General features: G+C 39.1%; 1 protein-coding gene across 2 annotated transcripts in view; it reads right to left on the bottom strand.

The window, feature by feature from the left end:
• acin1b (apoptotic chromatin condensation inducer 1b) overlaps nucleotides 1–15246 on the bottom strand; it is a 35175-nt gene extending 19929 nt beyond the window's left edge. Inside the window, exons 1-6 of one of the 2 annotated variants that reach the window (XM_061960989.2) lie at nucleotides 15081–15246; nucleotides 10563–10628; nucleotides 10371–10473; nucleotides 10168–10235; nucleotides 9017–10096; nucleotides 8202–8275 (exon numbers count right to left, since the gene is read on the bottom strand). In XM_061960989.2, the coding sequence (XP_061816973.1) occupies nucleotides 8202–8275; nucleotides 9017–10096; nucleotides 10168–10235; nucleotides 10371–10473; nucleotides 10563–10628; nucleotides 15081–15215 (1526 nt within the window). In that variant the 5' untranslated portion in view covers nucleotides 15216–15246. The remainder of the gene's footprint in view (nucleotides 1–8201; nucleotides 8276–9016; nucleotides 10097–10167; nucleotides 10236–10370; nucleotides 10474–10562; nucleotides 10629–15080) is intronic. The other variant, XM_061960990.2, reaches the window with a different exon arrangement.
• Between the last annotated feature and the right edge of the window lie 5017 nt (nucleotides 15247–20263).

Below are 20263 nucleotides of genomic sequence, written 5' to 3'. Positions count from 1 at the left end.
AAGGTACTCAAAGCACTTTGACACTATTTCCACATTCACACACTGATGGCGGGAGCTGCCATGCAAGTATCTTGCTCAAGGACACAACGAACGTGACTAGGTTGGTAGAAGCTGGGGATCGAAACAGGAACCCTCAGGTTGCTGGCACGACCACTCTCTCCACCCCTGCTCAAGCCAGTACATGTCCAGGCCTGTCCAAAGTTTGCTAGAGAGCATTTGGATGATCCAGAAGAGTATTGGGAGAATTGCATATGGTCAAATGAAACCAAAATATAACTTTTTGATAAAAACTCAACTTGTTTGGAGGAAAAGGAATGCTGAGTTGCACCCAAGAACACCATACCTACTGTGAAGCATGGGGTGGAAACATCATGTTTTGGGGCTGTTTTTCCTGCAAAGGGACAATGACGACTGATCCGTGTAAAGGAAAGAATGAATGGGCCCCTGTATTGTGGGATTTTGAGTGAAAACCTCCTTCCATCAGCAAGGGCGTTGAAGATGAAACGTGGCTGGGTCTTTCAGCATGACAATGATCCCAAACACACCGCACGGGCAACGAAGTAGTGGCTTCATAAGAAGCATTTCAACGTCATGGAGTGGCCTGGCCAGTCTCCAGATCTCAAACCCATAGAAAATCTTTGGAGGGAGTTGAAAGTCGGTGTTGCCCAGCGACAGCCTCAAAAACATCACTGCTCTAGAGGTGTGTGAAAACCTTACAGACTTACAGAAAACGTTTGACCTCTGTCATTGCCAAAAAAGGGTATATGAAGTATTGAGATCAACTTTGGTTATTGACCAAATACTTATTTTCCACCATAATTAACAAGTAAGTTCTTAAAACAACTTATTCTCATTTTGTCTCTCATAGTTGAGGTGTATACATATGAAAATTACAGGCCTCATCTTTTTAAGTGGGAGAACTTGCACAATTGGTGACTGACTAAATACTTTTTGCCCACTGCGCGCGCGCGCGCGTGCGTGCATGTATATATATATATATATATATATATATGGTATATATGTCAGGGTTTCCCCTAGAATGCCACTGCCATATGTGGCAGTGGGGGCGTGGCTTGGGGTGTGACATATATACAGGTAAAAGCCAGTAAATTAGAATATTTTGAAAAACTTGATTTATTTCAGTAATTGCATTCAAAAGGTGTAACTTGTACATTATATTTATTCATTGCACACAGACTGATGCATTCAAATGTTTATTTCATTTAATTTTGATGATTTGAAGTGGCAACAAATGAAAATCCAAAATTCCGTGTGTCACAAAATTAGAATATTACTTAAGGCTAATACAAAAAAGGGATTTTTAGAAATGTTGGCCAACTGAAAAGTATGAAAATGAAAAATATGAGCATGTACAATACTCAATACTTGGTTGGAGCTCCTTTTGCCTCAATTACTGCGTTAATGCGGCGTGGCATGGAGTCGATGAGTTTCTGGCACTGCTCAGGTGTTATGAGAGCCCAGGTTGCTCTGATAGTGGCCTTCAACTCTTCTGCGTTTTTGGGTCTGGCATTCTGCATCTTCCTTTTCACAATACCCCAGATTTTCTATGGGGCTAAGGTCAGGGGAGTTGGCGGGCCAATTTAGAACAGAAATACCATGGTCCGTAAACCAGGCACGGGTAGATTTTGCGCTGTGTGCAGGCGCCAAGTCCTGTTGGAACTTGAAATCTCCATCTCCATAGAGCAGGTCAGCAGCAGGAAGCATGAAGTGCTCTAAAACTTGCTGGTAGACGGCTGCGTTGACCCTGGATCTCAGGAAACAGAGTGGACCGACACCAGCAGATGACATGGCACCCCAAACCATCACTGATGGTGGAAACTTTACACTAGACTTCAGGCAACGTGGATCCTGTGCCTCTCCTGTCTTCCTCCAGACTCTGGGACCTCGATTTCCAAAGGAAATGCAAAATTTGCATGGTTGGGTGATGGTTTGGGGTGCCATGTCATCTGCTGGTGTCGGTCCACTCTGTTTCCTGAGATCCAGGGTCAACGCAGCCGTCTACCAGCAAGTTTTAGAGCACTTCATGCTTCCTGCTGCTGACCTGCTCTATGGAGATGGAGATTTCAAGTTCCAACAGGACTTGGCGCCTGCACACAGCGCAAAATCTACCCGTGCCTGGTTTACGGACCATGGTATTTCTGTTCTAAATTGGCCCGCCAACTCCCCTGACCTTAGCCCCATAGAAAATCTGTGGGGTATTGTGATAAGGAAGATGCAGAATGCCAGACCCAAAAACGCAGAAGAGTTGAAGGCCACTATCAGAGCAACCTGGGCTCTCATAACACCTGAGCAGTGCCAGAAACTCATCGACTCCATGCCACGCCGCATTAACGCAGTAATTGAGGCAAAAGGAGCTCCAACCAAGTATTGAGTATTGTACATGCTCATATTTTTCATTTTCATACTTTTCAGTTGGCCAACATTTCTAAAAATCCCTTTTTTGTATTAGCCTTAAGTAATATTCTAATTTTGGGACACACGGAATTTTGGATTTTCATTTGTTGCCACTTCAAATCATCAAAATTAAATGAAATAAACATTTGAATGCATCAGTCTGTGTGCAATGAATACATATAATGTACAAGTTACACCTTTTGAATGCAATTACTGAAATAAATCAAGTTTTTCAAAATATTCTAATTTACTGGCTTTTACCTGTATATATATATATATATATATGGCATGATAATTTTGATCTGCAAAGATGCATACATTTTTTTAAGACCAAACAAATGTTTTATGTATATACATATATATAAACAAATAAAGTTAGTTATTAATATTCCCATTAATAATATTAATATTTATTTATTCTATCATCAGGATCACAATCAGTTTAACAAGAGGAATTTGACCTGGTAGACTGTTCCTCTCTTTGTACAATGCAGTTTTCATTGTTGCTGCTTATTGTAAAAGGTAACACAGGCTACACTTTATTCTGCCCTCCCTGAATGTTGCAATTTAGTTTTCCAAATATGTAAAAAGTCCTTTGAATTAGATTAGAAAAAAATAACGAGGTATTACACTTCACAATGAAGTCATTATAAAACTAACCACACAAAATAAAGTACATTATATATACACATTAAGTGCACATGCTTGTAGGAATCACCTTATATTAATAATATAATTTGGAATAAACTGAAAAAAGCGATACAATTATGCAGGATGAATGTTGAGCTCTAATTCCGCTAGCTTAATGCGAATGTACATGCACACAAATTAGCATGGTCAATCGCAGGGCACATATATAAACAATCCTTCACAATAACATTCAGATCTGTAAACAATTTGCAGTCTCCGATGAACCTTTTTGGAAACTGGAGTGCCCGAAGAAAACCACACACGCACCTGGACAAATGCACACTCCACACACACAGAGACACCCAAAAAGAGGTTCAAAGACGTATACGCATACATTTAGACGTTATTGTCGGTAGTAATGTCAAAATATTTAGGGTAATTAACAATGGCTTGAACAAAAAATGCATTAATTAGTTCAAAATACCTTTCTCTTCAACATTCTCTACTTACTTTTGCCGGGTGTCAACTTGTTTAGGTGCGCGACCAGCTGACACGCTTCTGACAGGCGATTTAGATGTACCTTTTCTTTTTCTTTCTTTTTTTTAATAAAACAATGAAGGACGTTTTTATGATATTTGAGCAGTTTTTCAAACTTTTTACAGCCAATAGTACTTAAATAACAGACTATTTACAGTATATCCATTCTTACAATAAACCACTGAAACTTGTTTTATTGTTAAAAAAATTAAAATTTAAACTTTGAAGGTGTGGCGTGATCGTTTACATGTAGGGGAAACCCTTTATATATATTGGGGCAGTCAAGTGATTAATTCTATTAATCATGATTAAACACAGCTGAAGAGTGTTAATCACAGTTTATTACTCTCCTGCATATTTAAAGTCTGCTAAAGAAAATACCAATATTTGGACACGAATGCAATTTTGTTGTCAGAATGTAATCAAAGCACTTTTTTAAACCTTTTAATTTGCTTATAACTTGGTGATAGTAAGTATATTAAGAGCACATCTTGAAAGTATTTGCAATAATATAGCAAACAAGGTACAGATAGTAAAGACACCCATAAACAATTTTACATAGTGCAGTATTTACACCTGCATTTACTCTTTAAAAAAAAAAATAGGCACATAATAGAATGATATTTGCATCCTTTAGATCAGGGGTCCCCAACCTTTTTTGCACCATGGACCGTTTTAATGTAGGCATTATTTGTAAGTACCGGCTTTCCAATGTGTGGCAGAAAAATAAGACAGAAATAGGTGCATGAAAAAAACAACTCCCCATATTGCTGAATTAGTGGGAGGTCTGGGCTTGTTTCTTTGCGATGAGATGGAAGGTTGATAGTTTATACCACGGTCTCTTGACCATGGGTGCCATAACTATAGGCGCATCCTAGATGCTGCCGAAAAATATATGTTCCTCAGCTGTGGTCCGTAGAGACTGCAGTGGTACTCAGTTGTAATACACTTTTCCACTACTTGTAGCAGTAATGACAATGTTAAACAAACAGAAGAAGTCTGGAGAAAAAAATCATATCGAAATTTCTTCGGTGCAAAAATTATGACTAAAGCAAAGCTGTAATTTCATTTGCACACAGTTTATTTAGGTAATATATTCACTATTAATTATTATTAATTGAATTAGAATGTATTTATTTTAGCACCGCGTATGTACATTTATTCTTCATCCGTTTTTACGTGTCCCTTTTTTTGCGGCATATTTGATAAGTATTTATTTCCGGAATCAGCCTGACCTAAGTTTTGATAATAATCTTGGTGATTAATAAATAGTTTCATATAATTTGACAAGGCTGTACATTTTTTTAGAAATAACTATCAAGAGTAAATGACTTATTCAGCGTTAATATTTAAATGGGAAAGTTAGGCCCGAGGTCAAATAGGCTACGAATCTCTGGTTTATACTATATACAGTACTTTCAACCTGCCAGGGACTGCGGGTGGAAATTAGCCTTTGGCTACAATCTTGCACATTTACATTTTATATGTTCATCAATTTGCGTTGTCCCATGTAATATATCCATCCATCCATTTCCTACCGCTTGTCTCTCTCGGAGTCGCGGGGGTGCTGGAGCCTATCCCAGCTGCATTCGGGCGGAAGGTGAGGTACACCCTGGACAAGTCGCCATCTCATCACAGGGCCAACACAGATAGACAGACAACCTTCACAATCACATTCAGACACTAGGGCCAATTTACATAGAAAGACCCCGAGCCCGGGGATCGAACCCAAGACCTTCGTATTGTGAGACACACGCACTAACCCCTGTGCCATAATATAGATATTACAAATATAACAAATCGCGCCTTCTCATCAGGAGTTTCATCATACATCTATGAACAAGCTTATTGGCAGGTCTAGTGGGACAGACAAAAGTTAAGTCAAATAAAATGTCGTAGTTTATAAATTTAAGGTCTTTGTGCAGCCCGGTTGCAAATGCGTCACTGACCGATACCGGTCCTTAGACCGAGGGTTGGGGACCTTTGATTTAGATGCATTAAAAATAAACTGAGTCAATTACACATCTTAAATAGATTGTATTTTACACCTTCTCAGTTGTTTAAAATGGGTACAGTAGAGATCAAGTTACGTATAAAAGTGAAACAGCTTTAGGAACTCTAATTAATTAACTGTGGGAATGTCAGAGAATAAGCAGTTATGTCTATTGGTTGTCCGTTCTAGACCACCGCAGGTCACATGACGTGCGTCACCCGACCTGCTAATGTTAGCCAAATTAGCTCATGTGTGTTGAACCTCACGACTGCAGACAGCTGAGGGGAGTCGTGTAAAAAAACAAGCCCAGCTTCCTCATGAACATGACATGATGTCACAGTTAAGGACTACACTAAAGAATGTAAACATCTGGGACCACAGAAGAAGCGTTTCATTGCCGTATGGAGGCAGCGCTTATCACGCTTTCAAACCTTACAAGAGCTCTTGTATGCAGCTTGAAACCCTCAGCCGTAGAAAAGAAAGACAGACGCAGCAATTTATCTATGATTGCAAAGTTATTGAGTTCATTTTCATTTACCGGACGATTGATTGACTTACTACTATCAACACAGTCCAAAAATTGTATACTTTTGTTAATGCGTCTGGACATCAATGCTTTTTAATGCCATTTAAGGCGTTAATTTTCACATAATTCATTTAATGCCCCACGGAAACCCTGCATGTGCTTTGCTTTAAGATGGTATTTTAAACTTGTTGTGCACCGATGAGAAAGTTTGTCGCTGCAATGCCAACAAATTACCTCAGTTTTATCCAAAGTTCCATCAGAGTGTGTTTTGAAGTAACTTGGCTGCCTCTCATCACTCATCTTTGCATAGTGTAACAATAGGCGCCAACTTCCGGGTTTACGTGCAGCCATAACAAATGGTGCGCTTAATTTATCATAACGCAATAATTTTTTTTTAAGAATCACATGCGTTAACACACTAACAATGACAGCGCTAATTTTATTTTATATATATATATATATATATATATATATATATATATATATATATATACACACACACACACACATTTAAATGTTTCACTCTTTGTTTCATTGCAGCTATTTGCTAAAATAAAAAAGTTAATTGTATTTCTCATTTGTGTAAAATCAGCACACCATCTTGACAGAAAAAAACAGAAATGTAGACTTTTTTACAAATGTATTAAAAATAAAAAACTTAAACATCACATAAGTATTCAGACCCTTTGCTCTTTGTTGATGCACCTTTGGCAGCAATTACAGCCTCAAGTATTTTTAAATGCGATGCCTCAAGCTTAGTACACCTATCTTTGGGCAGTTTTGCCCATTTTGCTTTGCAGCATCTCTCAAGCTCCATCAGGTTGGATGGGAAGTGTTGGTTTTCATCCAGGATGTCTCTGTACATTTCTGCTTTCATCTTATGTCTAGTCAGGGAGGTGACCAAGAACCCGATGATTACTCTGTCAGAGCTACAGCATTCCTCGTGGAGAGAGGAGCACATTCCAAAAGGACAACCATCTCTGCAGCAATCCACCAAGCAGGCCTGTATGGTAGTGGCCAGACGAAAGCCATCCATGCATCCATTTTCTACCGCTTATTACCTTCGGGGTCGCTGGAGCCTATCTCAGCTACAATCGGGCGGAAGGCGGCGTACACCCTGGACAATTCGCCACCTCATCGCAGGGCCAACACAGATAGACAGACAACATTCACACTCACATTCACACCCTAGGGCCAATTTAGTGTTGCCAATCAACCTATCCCCAGGTGCATGTCTTTGGAGGTGGGAGGAAGCCGGAGTACCCGGAGGGAACCCACGCAGTCACGGGGAGAACATGCAAACTCCACACAGAAAGATCCAGAGGCCGGGATTGAACTCACGACTACTGAGGACCTTCGTATTGTGAGGCAGACGCACTAACCCCTCTTCCACCGTGCTGCCCAGACGAAAGCCATTTCTTAGTAAAAAGTTTGCCAAAATGCACTTGAAAGACTCTCAGACCATGAGAAACAAAATGATCAGGTCTGATGAGACAAAGATTGAAGTCTTTGGCGTGAATGCCAGGCATCATGTTTGGAGGAAACTAGGCACAGCTCATCATCAAGCTAATGCCATCCCTACAGTGAAAGCAGGGTGGTGGCAGCATCACGCTGTGGGGATGTTTTTCAGCGGAAAGAACTGGGAGACTAGTCAGAATAGAGGGAAAGATAAATGCAGCAATATACAGAGACATCCTAAATGAGAATCAACGCTTCCAATCCAATCTGATGGAGCTTGAGAGGCACAGCAAAGAGGAATGTGCAAAGAAGAATGTCCGAAACTGCCCTAAGTGGCTTTGTATTCAAAAATACTTGAGGCTGTAATTGCCGCCAAGGGTGCACCAACAAAGTATTGAACAAAGGGTCTGAATAACTTTGTATATGTGATTTTCGTGTTTTTAATTTTAATACATTTGCAAAAATTTCTACATTAGTTTTTTTCTGTCAAGATGGGGTAATGAGTACACATTAATGAAAATACATTTTCCTTTTTTGATTTTAGCAAATGGCTGCAATTTAAAAAAGAGTGAAAGATTTAAAGGGATCTGAATACTTTCCATACCCACTCTATACTATTACTGCTTAGGTATTATTACAGACCTTTTTAGGAGGTGTTCCTTCTCAGCCCCCTTTCCCTTTGTCTCACCATTACCTTCTTGTTTTAGGTCAGCTTTCTGTGAGACACACATTGAAATGCAAATAAAGAATACTTAAGCTTTTAAGCACAGTATAAAACAGGCAGCCGAGCTCTTAAAGGGGAACGGCACTTTTTTTTTTTACCGATAATTCACAATCACAATCCTAATTAGAGACAAGACCACATATCTTTCTTAATGCATTCTAACTCTTAAATACATCCGCTTACAATGGAGTAAATGGGAGCATGAAGTCAGCACATTACTATTCGGATAATAAAAAACAATAAACATTCATTTAACTCTATTTACATTTTGAGACCTTAATATTAAGCATATCTCTAATCCGCTGACATCACACTTAACAAAACGTCACACTTGGAAAAAAAAATTCCTCAGTCCGTTTGCAGGAAGTGCAAAGGAAGGCAAGATTGTTTTATAAATATCTCTGCAATGCCTCCACAGTTTGATTTCACATTTTCAGGACTAATGCAGATCCCAAAAACACAAACCGGTACGAATATGTAAAATTAGTTGGTTTTGCTTAAAAGGCACCCCTTTAAAAGCATGTATATAAAACTTTGATGAAAGATGTTTTTAAGAGCATTATAGGCAGAATGGAGCGACTGGTTTTATTCACTAGTTAGAGTGCATAAAAAAGAAAAAAAAACATGTGGTCTTGTATTACATAAGGATTGTGAATGATAGGCAAAATTCCCCAAAAAGTGCAGTTGCCCTTAAAGAGTAGCCTGATCTTTTCTTATCTGCTTGATGACTGACCTTGAGCTGCCTTACACGGCGCGATTGAACCCTCGCGGGTGATGATGAACAGCTTGAAGAAGAATCCGATTGTGGGTCTGAGTCAGAAGAGGAACTTGAGTTTTGAGTTTTGGTTGGAGCAGTAACAGGGTTTCCATCTGCCTGCTTTTCCTTGTCAAGCTCATTTGTCTTGCTTTCTTTGACATCCTCAATCTGGTGTTTGCTGTCGATTTCCATCTTCTCTTGTTTCATCTGGAGCTGCGACTGACTGGTTCCTGCTGAAGTGGCAGACCCTGCCTCCTCTGACTCCATCTTGTGCACCAGCATAGAGAGGGGGCCCGGCCCGTGTTTCGCAGGGGGCTCGGGACTGCTGGAGCGGGAGCTTGAATCGGAGTCTTGCCTCTGCAAGGCAGCAGGTGGGACACCCCTTGCAGCATCAGAGCTTTCTCCCTCCTTGTCGTCGTTGTCTGGCGGACTCTGCTTCGGAGTATCTGGGAGGCGAAACAGGTCAGGAGGTGGCGAAGGAGGAGGTGTTGGGTGGCGTAGCTGCATCAGGTTCTGGTGTGGCTGTGGTGGTGGAATGTGCTGCGGAAGCTGAAGCTTTCGTTTGGATCTTGCAGCAGCAGAAGGTGCTATCGCGGGCATCTGCGGCATCTGCGGAGGCTGCGGAGGGGCTCGGCTGCCTTTTCGTGCTCCACCAGGACCAGGCCCCCAGTCCTCGTCATCCTCACTATCACTGTCATCATCTTCATCGCTGTCCTTGTGGACCTGATCTCCGGCTGCCATGCCAGCAGACCGGCTGAGATGGAGGACAGAGTGGGCTGATCCCCGCTCTCTGGGCGCCGTTCCCTCTTTCTCCTGGCCTCTGGACACAGCGGGGGGCAGGCCCTGGCGGTCTGGCTGGCCCACGACTCGCACTGACAGAGAAGCCACGGCACGGGGAGGAGAGGGTACTGGCGGCTCCTTGTGTCCCTGAGGAAAACTGGCTCTCTGCCTCTTTGCTCCTGGAGCCTCAGGGGGCTCCTTGTTCATCATCATTCCCTCCCCCATCAGAGATCCACCTCCCACCCTCTCCTCTGTCCTGTTGAGTGGGTGTTTCTGCTGGGCAAAAAATACCCAAGTCAGTCAGGACTGCATATATTTCGGTACAAGTCAAAATGTTGGATGCAAACCATGTCAAAGACACAGGACGGGCTGTCATCGTCTGACTGGTCTTCATCTTCTGGTACAGCGAGACTTTCTGACAGGGAAATAAAGGAGAAAATGTATTGTCAATACAAACTTCTTAACTCTTTAGCATATTCTCTTGGTGTTAAGGGTTAATCGGGTGTCTTCTGCAGAATTAGCTAGGCTAGTCTTTATTAACTAGTTATACCATCCTCTCGCTCGGCCTCTTTCTCCATCTTTTGGCAGAGGAGTTCTTGCTGCTTGGCCAGATACTGCTTTATGAAGCTATTCTGGCTCATCTCTTCCCCAATCTGCCATTAGAACACAAAATAGGACAATTAAATTCCAAATTAAAAAGTCAAAGTGCAAAACAAAACAAAAAAAGTATTATCCGTATAACCTGAGAGTTAGGCTGCAGCCCACTGTGTGAGGAGGATGACTTTTGCAGGTTCTCCAGCATAAGAGCCTGCGGACAAAATGCATTTGAGTAATAGATCAGATATTTTGCACACAAAATGCAAGGATTATATAACATTTATAGTTTTAACAGTGAGCTTAGTTTGTGCGGATATAGTTTTCTTGTGGGTACACATCCCAAAAACATGCATGCGAGGCTAATTGAAGATTAAATAAATTGTCAGCTGGGATAAGCTCTAGCTCATCCATGACCCTCATAAGGACAAGCAGCATTAATATAATTGGGCCGCATGGTGGAGTAGTGTGTAGCAAGTTGGCCCCACAGTCTGAAGTTCTCCATTCAAACTTGTGTGGAGTTTACATTTTCACCGTGCGTGTTTAATCAGGGTGGTACCTCTTACATTCTGTGTTTTTTTGGTGCATAAACCAATATTAACGTAGGACTCATTCAACATAGAATTTACTTACTTATCTTGTTTAGGAGGATTACAGAGTATTATACAGTATTTTGACCACAATGTTAGGTATAGCTATATCTAAGCCAGTGGTTCTTAACCTGGGTTCGATGGAACCCTAGGGGTTCGGTGAGTCGGGCTCAGGGGTTCGGCGGAGGTCAAAACACACCCGACTCATCGTGTAAATACAAACTTCTCCCTATCGGCGTATTACGGATACGGCAACAGCAGAAGTCACACTGATTTGCAGGTGTGTAATTTTTTGTGAGTTTATGCACTGTGTTGGTTTTGTTCTTTGAACAAGGTGATGTTCATGCACAGTTCATTTTGTGCACCAGTAAAAAAACATGGTAACACTTTAGTATGGGGAACATATTCACCATTAATTAGTTTCTTATTAACATGCAAATTAGTAACATATTGGCTCTTAACTAGTCATTATTAAGTACTTATTAATGCCTTATTTGGCGTGGCCTTATTATAACCCTAACCCTCCAACCCTGGCCCTAACCCTCTAACCCTAACCAAATAACTCTAAATTAAGTCTTTGTTACTTAGAATATGTTCCCTATACTAAAAACATATAACTTTGCCTTGAATTTGAAAAAAACAAACATTTTATTTTTCACTAAAGAAGGGTTCGGTGAATGCGCATATGAAACTGGTGGGGTTCGGTACCTCCAACAAGGTTAAGAACCACTGATCTAAGCGCTACATTGATAATTAGTGCTACATATGTTGAATGTAATTTTAAACATTTGTATGCACATACGACACTTAAGACCTTCAGCATATCAGTATGGGGATCTAAATTATGGAATGGATTAAGCAAATAATTCAAAATATGTACTAACTTGATGCAGTTTAAGAGGTTGTTCAAACACAAAGTGTTTACAATGTATAAGGAAAAATAATATTTATTGAAAATAAGGTGATTCATCTCTTTATGTCAGGGGTCACCAACGCGGTGCCCGCGGGCACCAGGTAGCCCGTAAAGACCAGATGAGTAACCCGCTGGCCTGTTCTAAAAATAGTTTAAATAGCAGCACTTACCAGTGAGCTGCCTTTATTTTTTTAAATTTTATTTATTTACTAGCAAGCTGGTCTCGCTTTGCTCGACATTTTTAATTCTAAGAGAGACAAAACTCAAATAGAATTTGAAAATCCAAGAAAATATTTTAAAGACTTGGTCTTCACTAACTGACAAAGAAACAGATAACAGATTTGGTGTCCAGTTCAAAGTGTGACATGATTTATTTAAACATTTGAGAGTTGACTTTTGTATTTTACATGAGTTATTATTTGTACAAACATGGTGCAAAGTAATTCATGATTTGTTAAAAAAAAATGTTAGTGGCTAGCTAGTTAAAATGGGATATTGTGAATTCACAAGACTGTCTTAGAAGAATGTGCACGTAGAGAAAATATAAAAATAAAGTGTTGCATATTGATATTGATCTGTTTCTATATATATTTATTGTGAGAAATCATTAAGATGATCAGTGTTACCACAAAGATAAATATCATTCATTATTAATAATAACATAGAGTTAAAGGTAAATTGAGCAAATTGGCTTTCTGGCAATTTGTTTAAGTGTGTATCAACTGGTAGCCCCTGCGATGAGGTGGCGACTTGTCCAGGGTGTACACCGCCTTCCGCCCGATTGTAGCTGAGATAGGCTCCAACAACCCCCGCGACCCCAAAGGGAATAAGCGGTAGAAAATGGATGGATGGAAACTGGTAGCCCTTCGCATTAATCAGTACCCAAGAAGTAGCTCTTGGTTTCAAAAAGGTTGGTGACCCTTGCTTTATGTGAATCGTAACCAGAGGTGGGTAGTAACGCGCTACATTTACTCCGTTACATCTACTTGAGTAACTTTTGGGATAAATTGAACTTCTAAGAGTAGTTTTAATGCAACTTACTTTTACTTTTACTTGAGTATATTTATAGAGAAGAAACGCTACTTTTACTCCGCTACTTTTATCTACATTCAGCTCGCTACTCACTACTAATTTTTATCGATCTGTTAATGCACGCTTTGTTTGTTTTGGTCTGTCAGACAGACCTTCAAAGTGCCTGCGTTACTGGTGACGTTTCACTCCGTTCCACCAATAAAATGCAGTCACTAGTGACGTTTGACTCCGTTCCACCAATCAGATGCAGTCACTGGTGACGTTGGACCAATCAAACAGAGCCAGGCGGTCACATGACCTGACTTAAACAAGTTGAAAAACTTATTGGGGTGTTACCATTTAGTGGTCAATTGTACGGAATATGTACTGTACTGTGCAATCTACTAATACAAGTTTCAATCAACCAATCAAAAGTGTGAAGGAAAAAAGACACTTTTTTATTTCAAACGTACATCCCGTCAAAAGCCTAAAGACTGACTGCACAGTTCCTGTCTTCACAATAAAAGTGCCGCTCCATCGCGCCTGCGCTTTCAAAATAAGAGTCTCCGAAAGCCAGCGCAAACAAGCTAGCAAGCTACGGAGTTTGCCGCCAATGTATTTCTTGTAAAGTGTATAAAAAACGAATATGGAAGCTGGACAGATAAGATGCCAAAAACCAACCACTTTCATGTGGTATTAGACAGAAAGGAGGAACTTTTTTTCTCCTCCATTTGAAAACGTGGACGCTATCAGCACTACTGTCTGATTACAGTCAATGCAAGTCATCAGAATCAGGTAATACACCAACTTATATTCTTGTCTTCATGAAAGAAAGGAATCTATATGTGTTAAACATGCATGTATATTCATTAAAACACCTTTAACATGTAAATAAAAACGGCAAAATAAATAAATATAAATTATATACTGTATATATATATGTGTATATATATATATATATAAATGTGTATATATATATGTGTATATATATATATATATATAAATGTGTATATACATATATATATATATATATATATATATATGTGTGTATATATATATATGTGTGTATGTGTATGTATATATATATATATATATATATATATATATATATATATATATATATATATATATATATATATATATGATATGTGTGTGTATGTTACTCATCAGTTACTCAGTACTTGAGTAGTTTTTTCACAACATACTTGTTACTTTTACTCAAGTAAATATTTGGGTGACTACTCCTTACTTTTACTTGAGTAATAAATCTCTAAAGTAACAGTACTCTTACTTGAGTACAATTTCTGGCTACTCTACCCACCTCTGATCATAACTGACTTAAGGTAACTATTTATGAAGAGAACTGTTGTATTTAGTAAACATTGACTAAACATAACTGTGCTAAAAATTGAAGACAGGAAGTGAACATATAAGAAACTGCTATGAAGTGGGAAAGGGGGTAGGATTAAATAAGATCTGCTTCTTCCTACTCCTTTTCGAGCATGTTGTAAAGAGAAATGGAAAACATGTGATGTATCTAGTCGAAACTGCATTCATGTGCGAAAAAAACTCAAACCAACCAACACATGGCGGTGTGAATTAAAACTAGCAGTTTTGATTAGATCTACAGTACTTACATTACAGCAAGTACAGTATGCCTGCGTAATGAACGTGTGCAGTGTGGTTTGTATTGATGAAAGCCAAGCTCTTATAGCCTTGATACAGTTGAGGCTTTAGCAAAAAAATCACACCACAACATTGGCTTCGAAAAAATAAAGCATGTTTTGCACATTTAAAAAAAAAAATAGTGATTGTGTTGGTACGCGCGCTCCCGTCGCTTTTAATTTGCACAGAGTGAGCGCGGTCACGTACAGGCCTCGACTTGACAGGTGCACATACAACAGTGTGCAACACCGTACCACAACTACTTACCCAGTCGGCCATTAAACTAGCTTCCTGCTTAGCTACCCCTACCACAAACACCGAAACTCAAGTGATTCGATGTCATTTCATGCGCCATGACACTTGCTGTATTCGCGCTTTGTAGCCCACACATACACAAACATACATATACACATCGTTAACACCCCCCCCCCCCCCCCAAACTTGTCCAGACTCGACACAAGCGACCCACAAGTCCCCCCAAACTTACCCCTTTAAGTCGCTGAATGAGTTTGTTTTTCGCTCCGCTTTTCGGTAGGTTTCTCCGCTCCAGTGCAGCTTTTAAATCCGCGACTCGGAGCGACTGCAAAGGTTGTCCATCAAGCGTAATATCCTCGTCCGCCATTTTGCTCCCTTTGCTTGTCTCAAGTACTCAAGAGCGTCGTTACGGCCGCTGCTCGGCGTCACAGCTCGGCCCTTTCCGGAAAACATCGGAAAGCCTGAACCAAAAAAAAAAAAAACATAGGGCCGGGCCATAGATAGGAGAACTCGGGATATCCAAGGTGGCCATTTTAACGTCCAACAGCACATTTTAAAAATAGGATTAATTACTAAACATTACAATAATTTGCTTTGTCATATAAAACGTTTTTTGTAGATAGTGTAGCGCAGGGTTTTTCAACCTTTTTTTTGAGCCGAGGCACATTTTTTGAGTTGAAAAAATCCGGCGGCACACCACCAGCAGAAATCATTAAAAAACTAAACTAAGTTGACAGTAAGAAATCTTCGCAATTGTTGGATATGACTTTAAACCATAACCAAGCATGCATCAATATAGCTCTTGTCTCAACATAGGTGTACTGTCACCACCTGTAACATCACGCCGTGACTTATTTTGAGTTTTTTGCTGTTTTCCTGTGTGTAGTGTTTTAGTTCTTGTCTTGCGCTCCTATTTTGGTGGCTTTTTCTCTTTTTTGGGGTATTTTCCTGTAGCAGTTTCATGTCTTCCTTTGAGCGATATTTCCCGCATCTACTTTGTTTTAGCAATCAAGAATATTTCAGTTGTTTTTATCCTTCTTTGCGGGGACATTGTTGATTGTCATGTCATGTTCAGATGTACATTGTGGACGCCGTCTTTGCTCCACAGTAAGTCTTTGCTGTCGTCCAGCATTCTGTTTTTGTTTACTTTGTAGCCAGTTCAGTTTTAGTTTTGTTCTGCATAGCCTTCCCTAAGCTTCAATGCTTTTTCTTAGGGGCACTCACCTTTTGTTTATTTTTGGTTTAAGCATTAGACACCTTTTTACCTGCACACTGCCTCCCGCTGTTTCTGACATTTACAAAGCAATTAGCTATTGGCTGCCACCTACTGATATGGAAGAGTATTACACGGTTTCTCTCCCGAGCTCTAGACAGCACCGACACTCAACAACAACACATAATTTGCAGACTATAATTACTGGTTTGCAAAAAATACTTTTAACAGGTGAAATTAGATCATCTCCCACGGCACACCAAACTGTATCTCTAGTGTGCCGCGGCACAGTGGTTGAAAAACACTGGTGTAGCCTATATTGGATAGATTTTTATTAACTTTATTACACAAAAAGCTTCAGCACAGCGCATAACCTTCATTTTTGGACCCCATCTGCAAGGCTAATTATACTAGGCTGACCATATTCTGAAATCCCAAAAAGAGGACACATATATGCACTGCCCAAGGCCGGGACTAGGTGAAAATCTGCCAATGAAACTCGAACTTGCTTTATAAATAATATATGTATTTAAATAAAGCATTTTTTCTCCTCTGTTGACAGCAGTGTTGGCGCTAAGAATTTTCAAAATGGGGTCCCCATCAAGTCATAAAAATGGGGTCCCACAGTAAATTTTTTGGGGTCCCACTTTTTTGTAAGCGTTTTGAAAACAAATGACAAATGTATGCATTATCCTGAGAGAGTTTAAGTCCTTACCTTATGTCAAAAATGATTTACGACCTAGCTGTCAAAAATGATTAATGACCTAGCTGTCAAAAATGATTAATGACCTTAGGGTCAAAGGTCAAAGGGGGGTGGGGTTATGGAAAGGTCAGAGGGAGGGGGGAGGAGGGGGAATACACCTTGTGTCAGAAATGATTAATGACCGTGATACACCTTATGTCAGGAATGATTGATGACCCTAGAAGAGGAGGTGGGGTTATGGAAAGGTCAGAGGGAGGGGGGTATGAGGAGTCCCACGAGTCCCGCAGCCGGCCTTGTGAACCCCGACAAAGTCATGGGAGGATTGGGGGAGAAAAGTTGGAAAAGTGGTCAAAAGTCCTCAAAATGTTCAAAAATCACACGCACGCACACACACACACACACGCACACACACACACACACACACACACGCACACACACACACACACACACACACACACACACACACACACACAGCAAATGGTTGGTATACGGTTTAATTGTTGTTGTTTGAAACATTATACGTTTACGATTTTTACTGACAAAAACCAAATGTTATTTTCTTGAGAAAGCAAAAGGTCTTTTAGATTAGATGCCCAGCCCAGACAGAGACAGATACACTACAGTTTTGTAATATGTAATTAATTTAGTCGTTATTAACATACTGAGATGAAGAATATCTTATTTTTAATAAGGTTGAAAGTATTTCTCATCATTATTTTTCTTTGTACTCTGTAAGCACTAATATTTTGAACAATCTCTTAAACAGGATCATATCAGTTCAATTTTTTAACTTCTTTACTTAATCCATTCCGTAATTTTTATTTTACATACTGATATGCTAAAAGTTTTAAGTGTTGTACGTGCATATAAATGTTTAAAATTATTTTTTTAAGGTTATATTTTTCCTTTTTTTTGTTGTTGTTGAGAATAATTGTTGTACGTTCTAGGGTGGTAGGTTCTAGTCTGCTTTGTACATTATTTTAGCTGTTTGCAATTTTACCAAATTATAGAACTTTAATATATCTGACAAGTCAAATGATTTTCATTTTACAAGAAAAAAACATACAATATACAATATATATATATATATATATATTTACTTACAAATGTTCCCTTTTTGCTCCGGGTGGAAAGGAGGCTTTTCTTACGCCAGAGAGTCCCGAGGAAGAGGCTTTTTTCCCGGCAAAGACTCCCGACAACGAAGGCTTGCTCACGGACAACATCATCGAAAAAGACGGCGAGGGTCTTACATGCTCCCGCTGTAAGTTCTTTTTGCTTTCTGTACGTTCTTCCTTAAAGCTCCGGAGTTTTGAGGAGATCCTCACACTAACCCGTCTTTCGCACAAATTAATTTCGCGCGCAGAGAAGTAGGCGGGGTCTGATTCCAGAGGTGGGGGTTGTTTCCGGGTGTGAGCGTGAGAGTGGCGTGCGAAAACGAGAGCGCCACATGCGGTTAAAGTCCTTCATATTTTCCATACTTTATTGTTACATCCCTAATGCCAACGAACAATAAAGATGGTAACTTTGTTTAGAAATATTTATTCATACCGTAAATGTGCTGTTTATTACGCTGTTACATGAATACTAATAACTCTTAAAGTTGAGTCCATTTTATAGCAATGAAAAGTGCTGATAAAAAATTAAAAAAAAACTAGTAATCAATGTTTTGAGGACGGTCAAAATAGCGGCAATAAATACAAACAAAACAACACCAAAGCTTTCTTGATGTGTTAAGAAAGCCGCACATATGTATGTAAACAAAATTAGCCGGCAGACTTTGACTAAAGGCTTTTTTTTTTCTTTTTTCTTTTTTCTGACTCAACATTTTCTCACTGTAGTTAGACAGCTTCAGGAATCCATTAGGAATACAAAACACATTAACGTCTTACAAACAACAAGCGTTTTGCCTCTAACAATAAACGCTCTAAAACATTTACAAATTAAAACATATAAAGAAAAAACATATTTTAAAACTCATAATAGTAGAACAATATTTATAATGTTTGTTTTGCTAAAGAAAGTATATTATATAGGTATGTTGCTAATGTTTTATACATGTGTTTATTTTAAATAACACTTTGTTAAAATATTTTAAGGTATTAGTTATTTTTGAGCACATTTGACAATTGATGATAACCGTGATATTTTGGTAACAATAACTGTGATATGATTTTTTTTTTTAACATTTCTAATTTACATAAACTTGTTGTAATGCCTCCATGTTTGTTTCGTGTTTTAACATTAAGGAAAGTTTGTATTGTTTATTATTGTTGTTTGGCACAGTTTATTTTTAATAAGCTAAGCGTTTTATTAAAGTACATCAGAGATTAACACTCGCACATGTCCGAGAAGAAGTATGAAGAAGCGGAGCTAATTTACTGTTTTTGACCAAATTGCAAGATTTTGTGCCATTCCCTCCCCACTGCGACAGAACCGTGATGAGCTGACATGGGCTACATTCCATATGTCAATGTGCATGGTGTGTCCATTGTACGTTCTCGGGTGGCAGGTTATAGTTTGCTTTGTACATTATTTTAGGTGTTTGCAATTTTACCGAATTATAGAACTTTAATATTTTTGACTTAATAAATAAACGGTTTGTATGTTTTTTTATATCCAACATGATGTATTATTTTAACCGGTCTTCTTTTTTTTTTGTAACACGAATCACACACACACACACACACACACACACACACACACACACACACACACACACACACACACACACACACACATACACAGCAAATGGTCGGAATGTGCACGGATTGAAATTTATACATTTACGATCGTCAGAAAGAGACAGACGGAGACAGATTTAATGTCAGAGGTCATTCCATCCAGAAACCAGATGCTCTTTCAGAACTGACCATCAATTATCCTTTGAGTACACAAGCACGCACATACACACGCACACACACACACACACACACACACACACACACACACACACACACACACGCACACACACACACACACACACACACACACACCTACGCACACACACAGCAAATGGTTGGTATACGGTTTAATTGTTGTTGTTTGAAACATTATACGTTTACGATTTTTACTGACAAAAACCAAATGTTATTTTCTTGAGAAAGCAAAAGGTCTTTTGGATTAGATGCCCAGCCCAGACAGAGACAGATACACAACAGTTTTGTAATATGTAATTAATTTAGTCGTTATTAACATACTGAGATGAAGAATATCTTATTTTTAATAAGGTTGAAAGTATTTCTCATCATTATTTTTCTTTGTACTCTGTAAGCACTAATATTTTGAACAATCTCTTAAACAGAATCATATCAGTTCAATTTTTAACTTCTTTACTTAATCCATTCCGTAATTTTTATTTTACATACTGATATGCTAAAAGTTTTAAGTGTTGTACGTGCATATAAATGTTTAAAATTATTTTTTAAGGTTATATTTTTCCTTTTTTTTTTTTTTTTGTTGAGAAGAATTGTTGTACGTTCTCGGGTGGGGCTACATTCCA

Source organism: Nerophis lumbriciformis, linkage group LG05 (genome assembly GCF_033978685.3).
Source record: "Nerophis lumbriciformis linkage group LG05, RoL_Nlum_v2.1, whole genome shotgun sequence".
NCBI lineage: Eukaryota > Metazoa > Chordata > Actinopteri > Syngnathiformes > Syngnathidae > Nerophis > Nerophis lumbriciformis.
The sequence above is the reverse complement of the archived record's forward strand: the minus strand, read 5'-3'. Positions and strand labels throughout refer to the sequence as shown.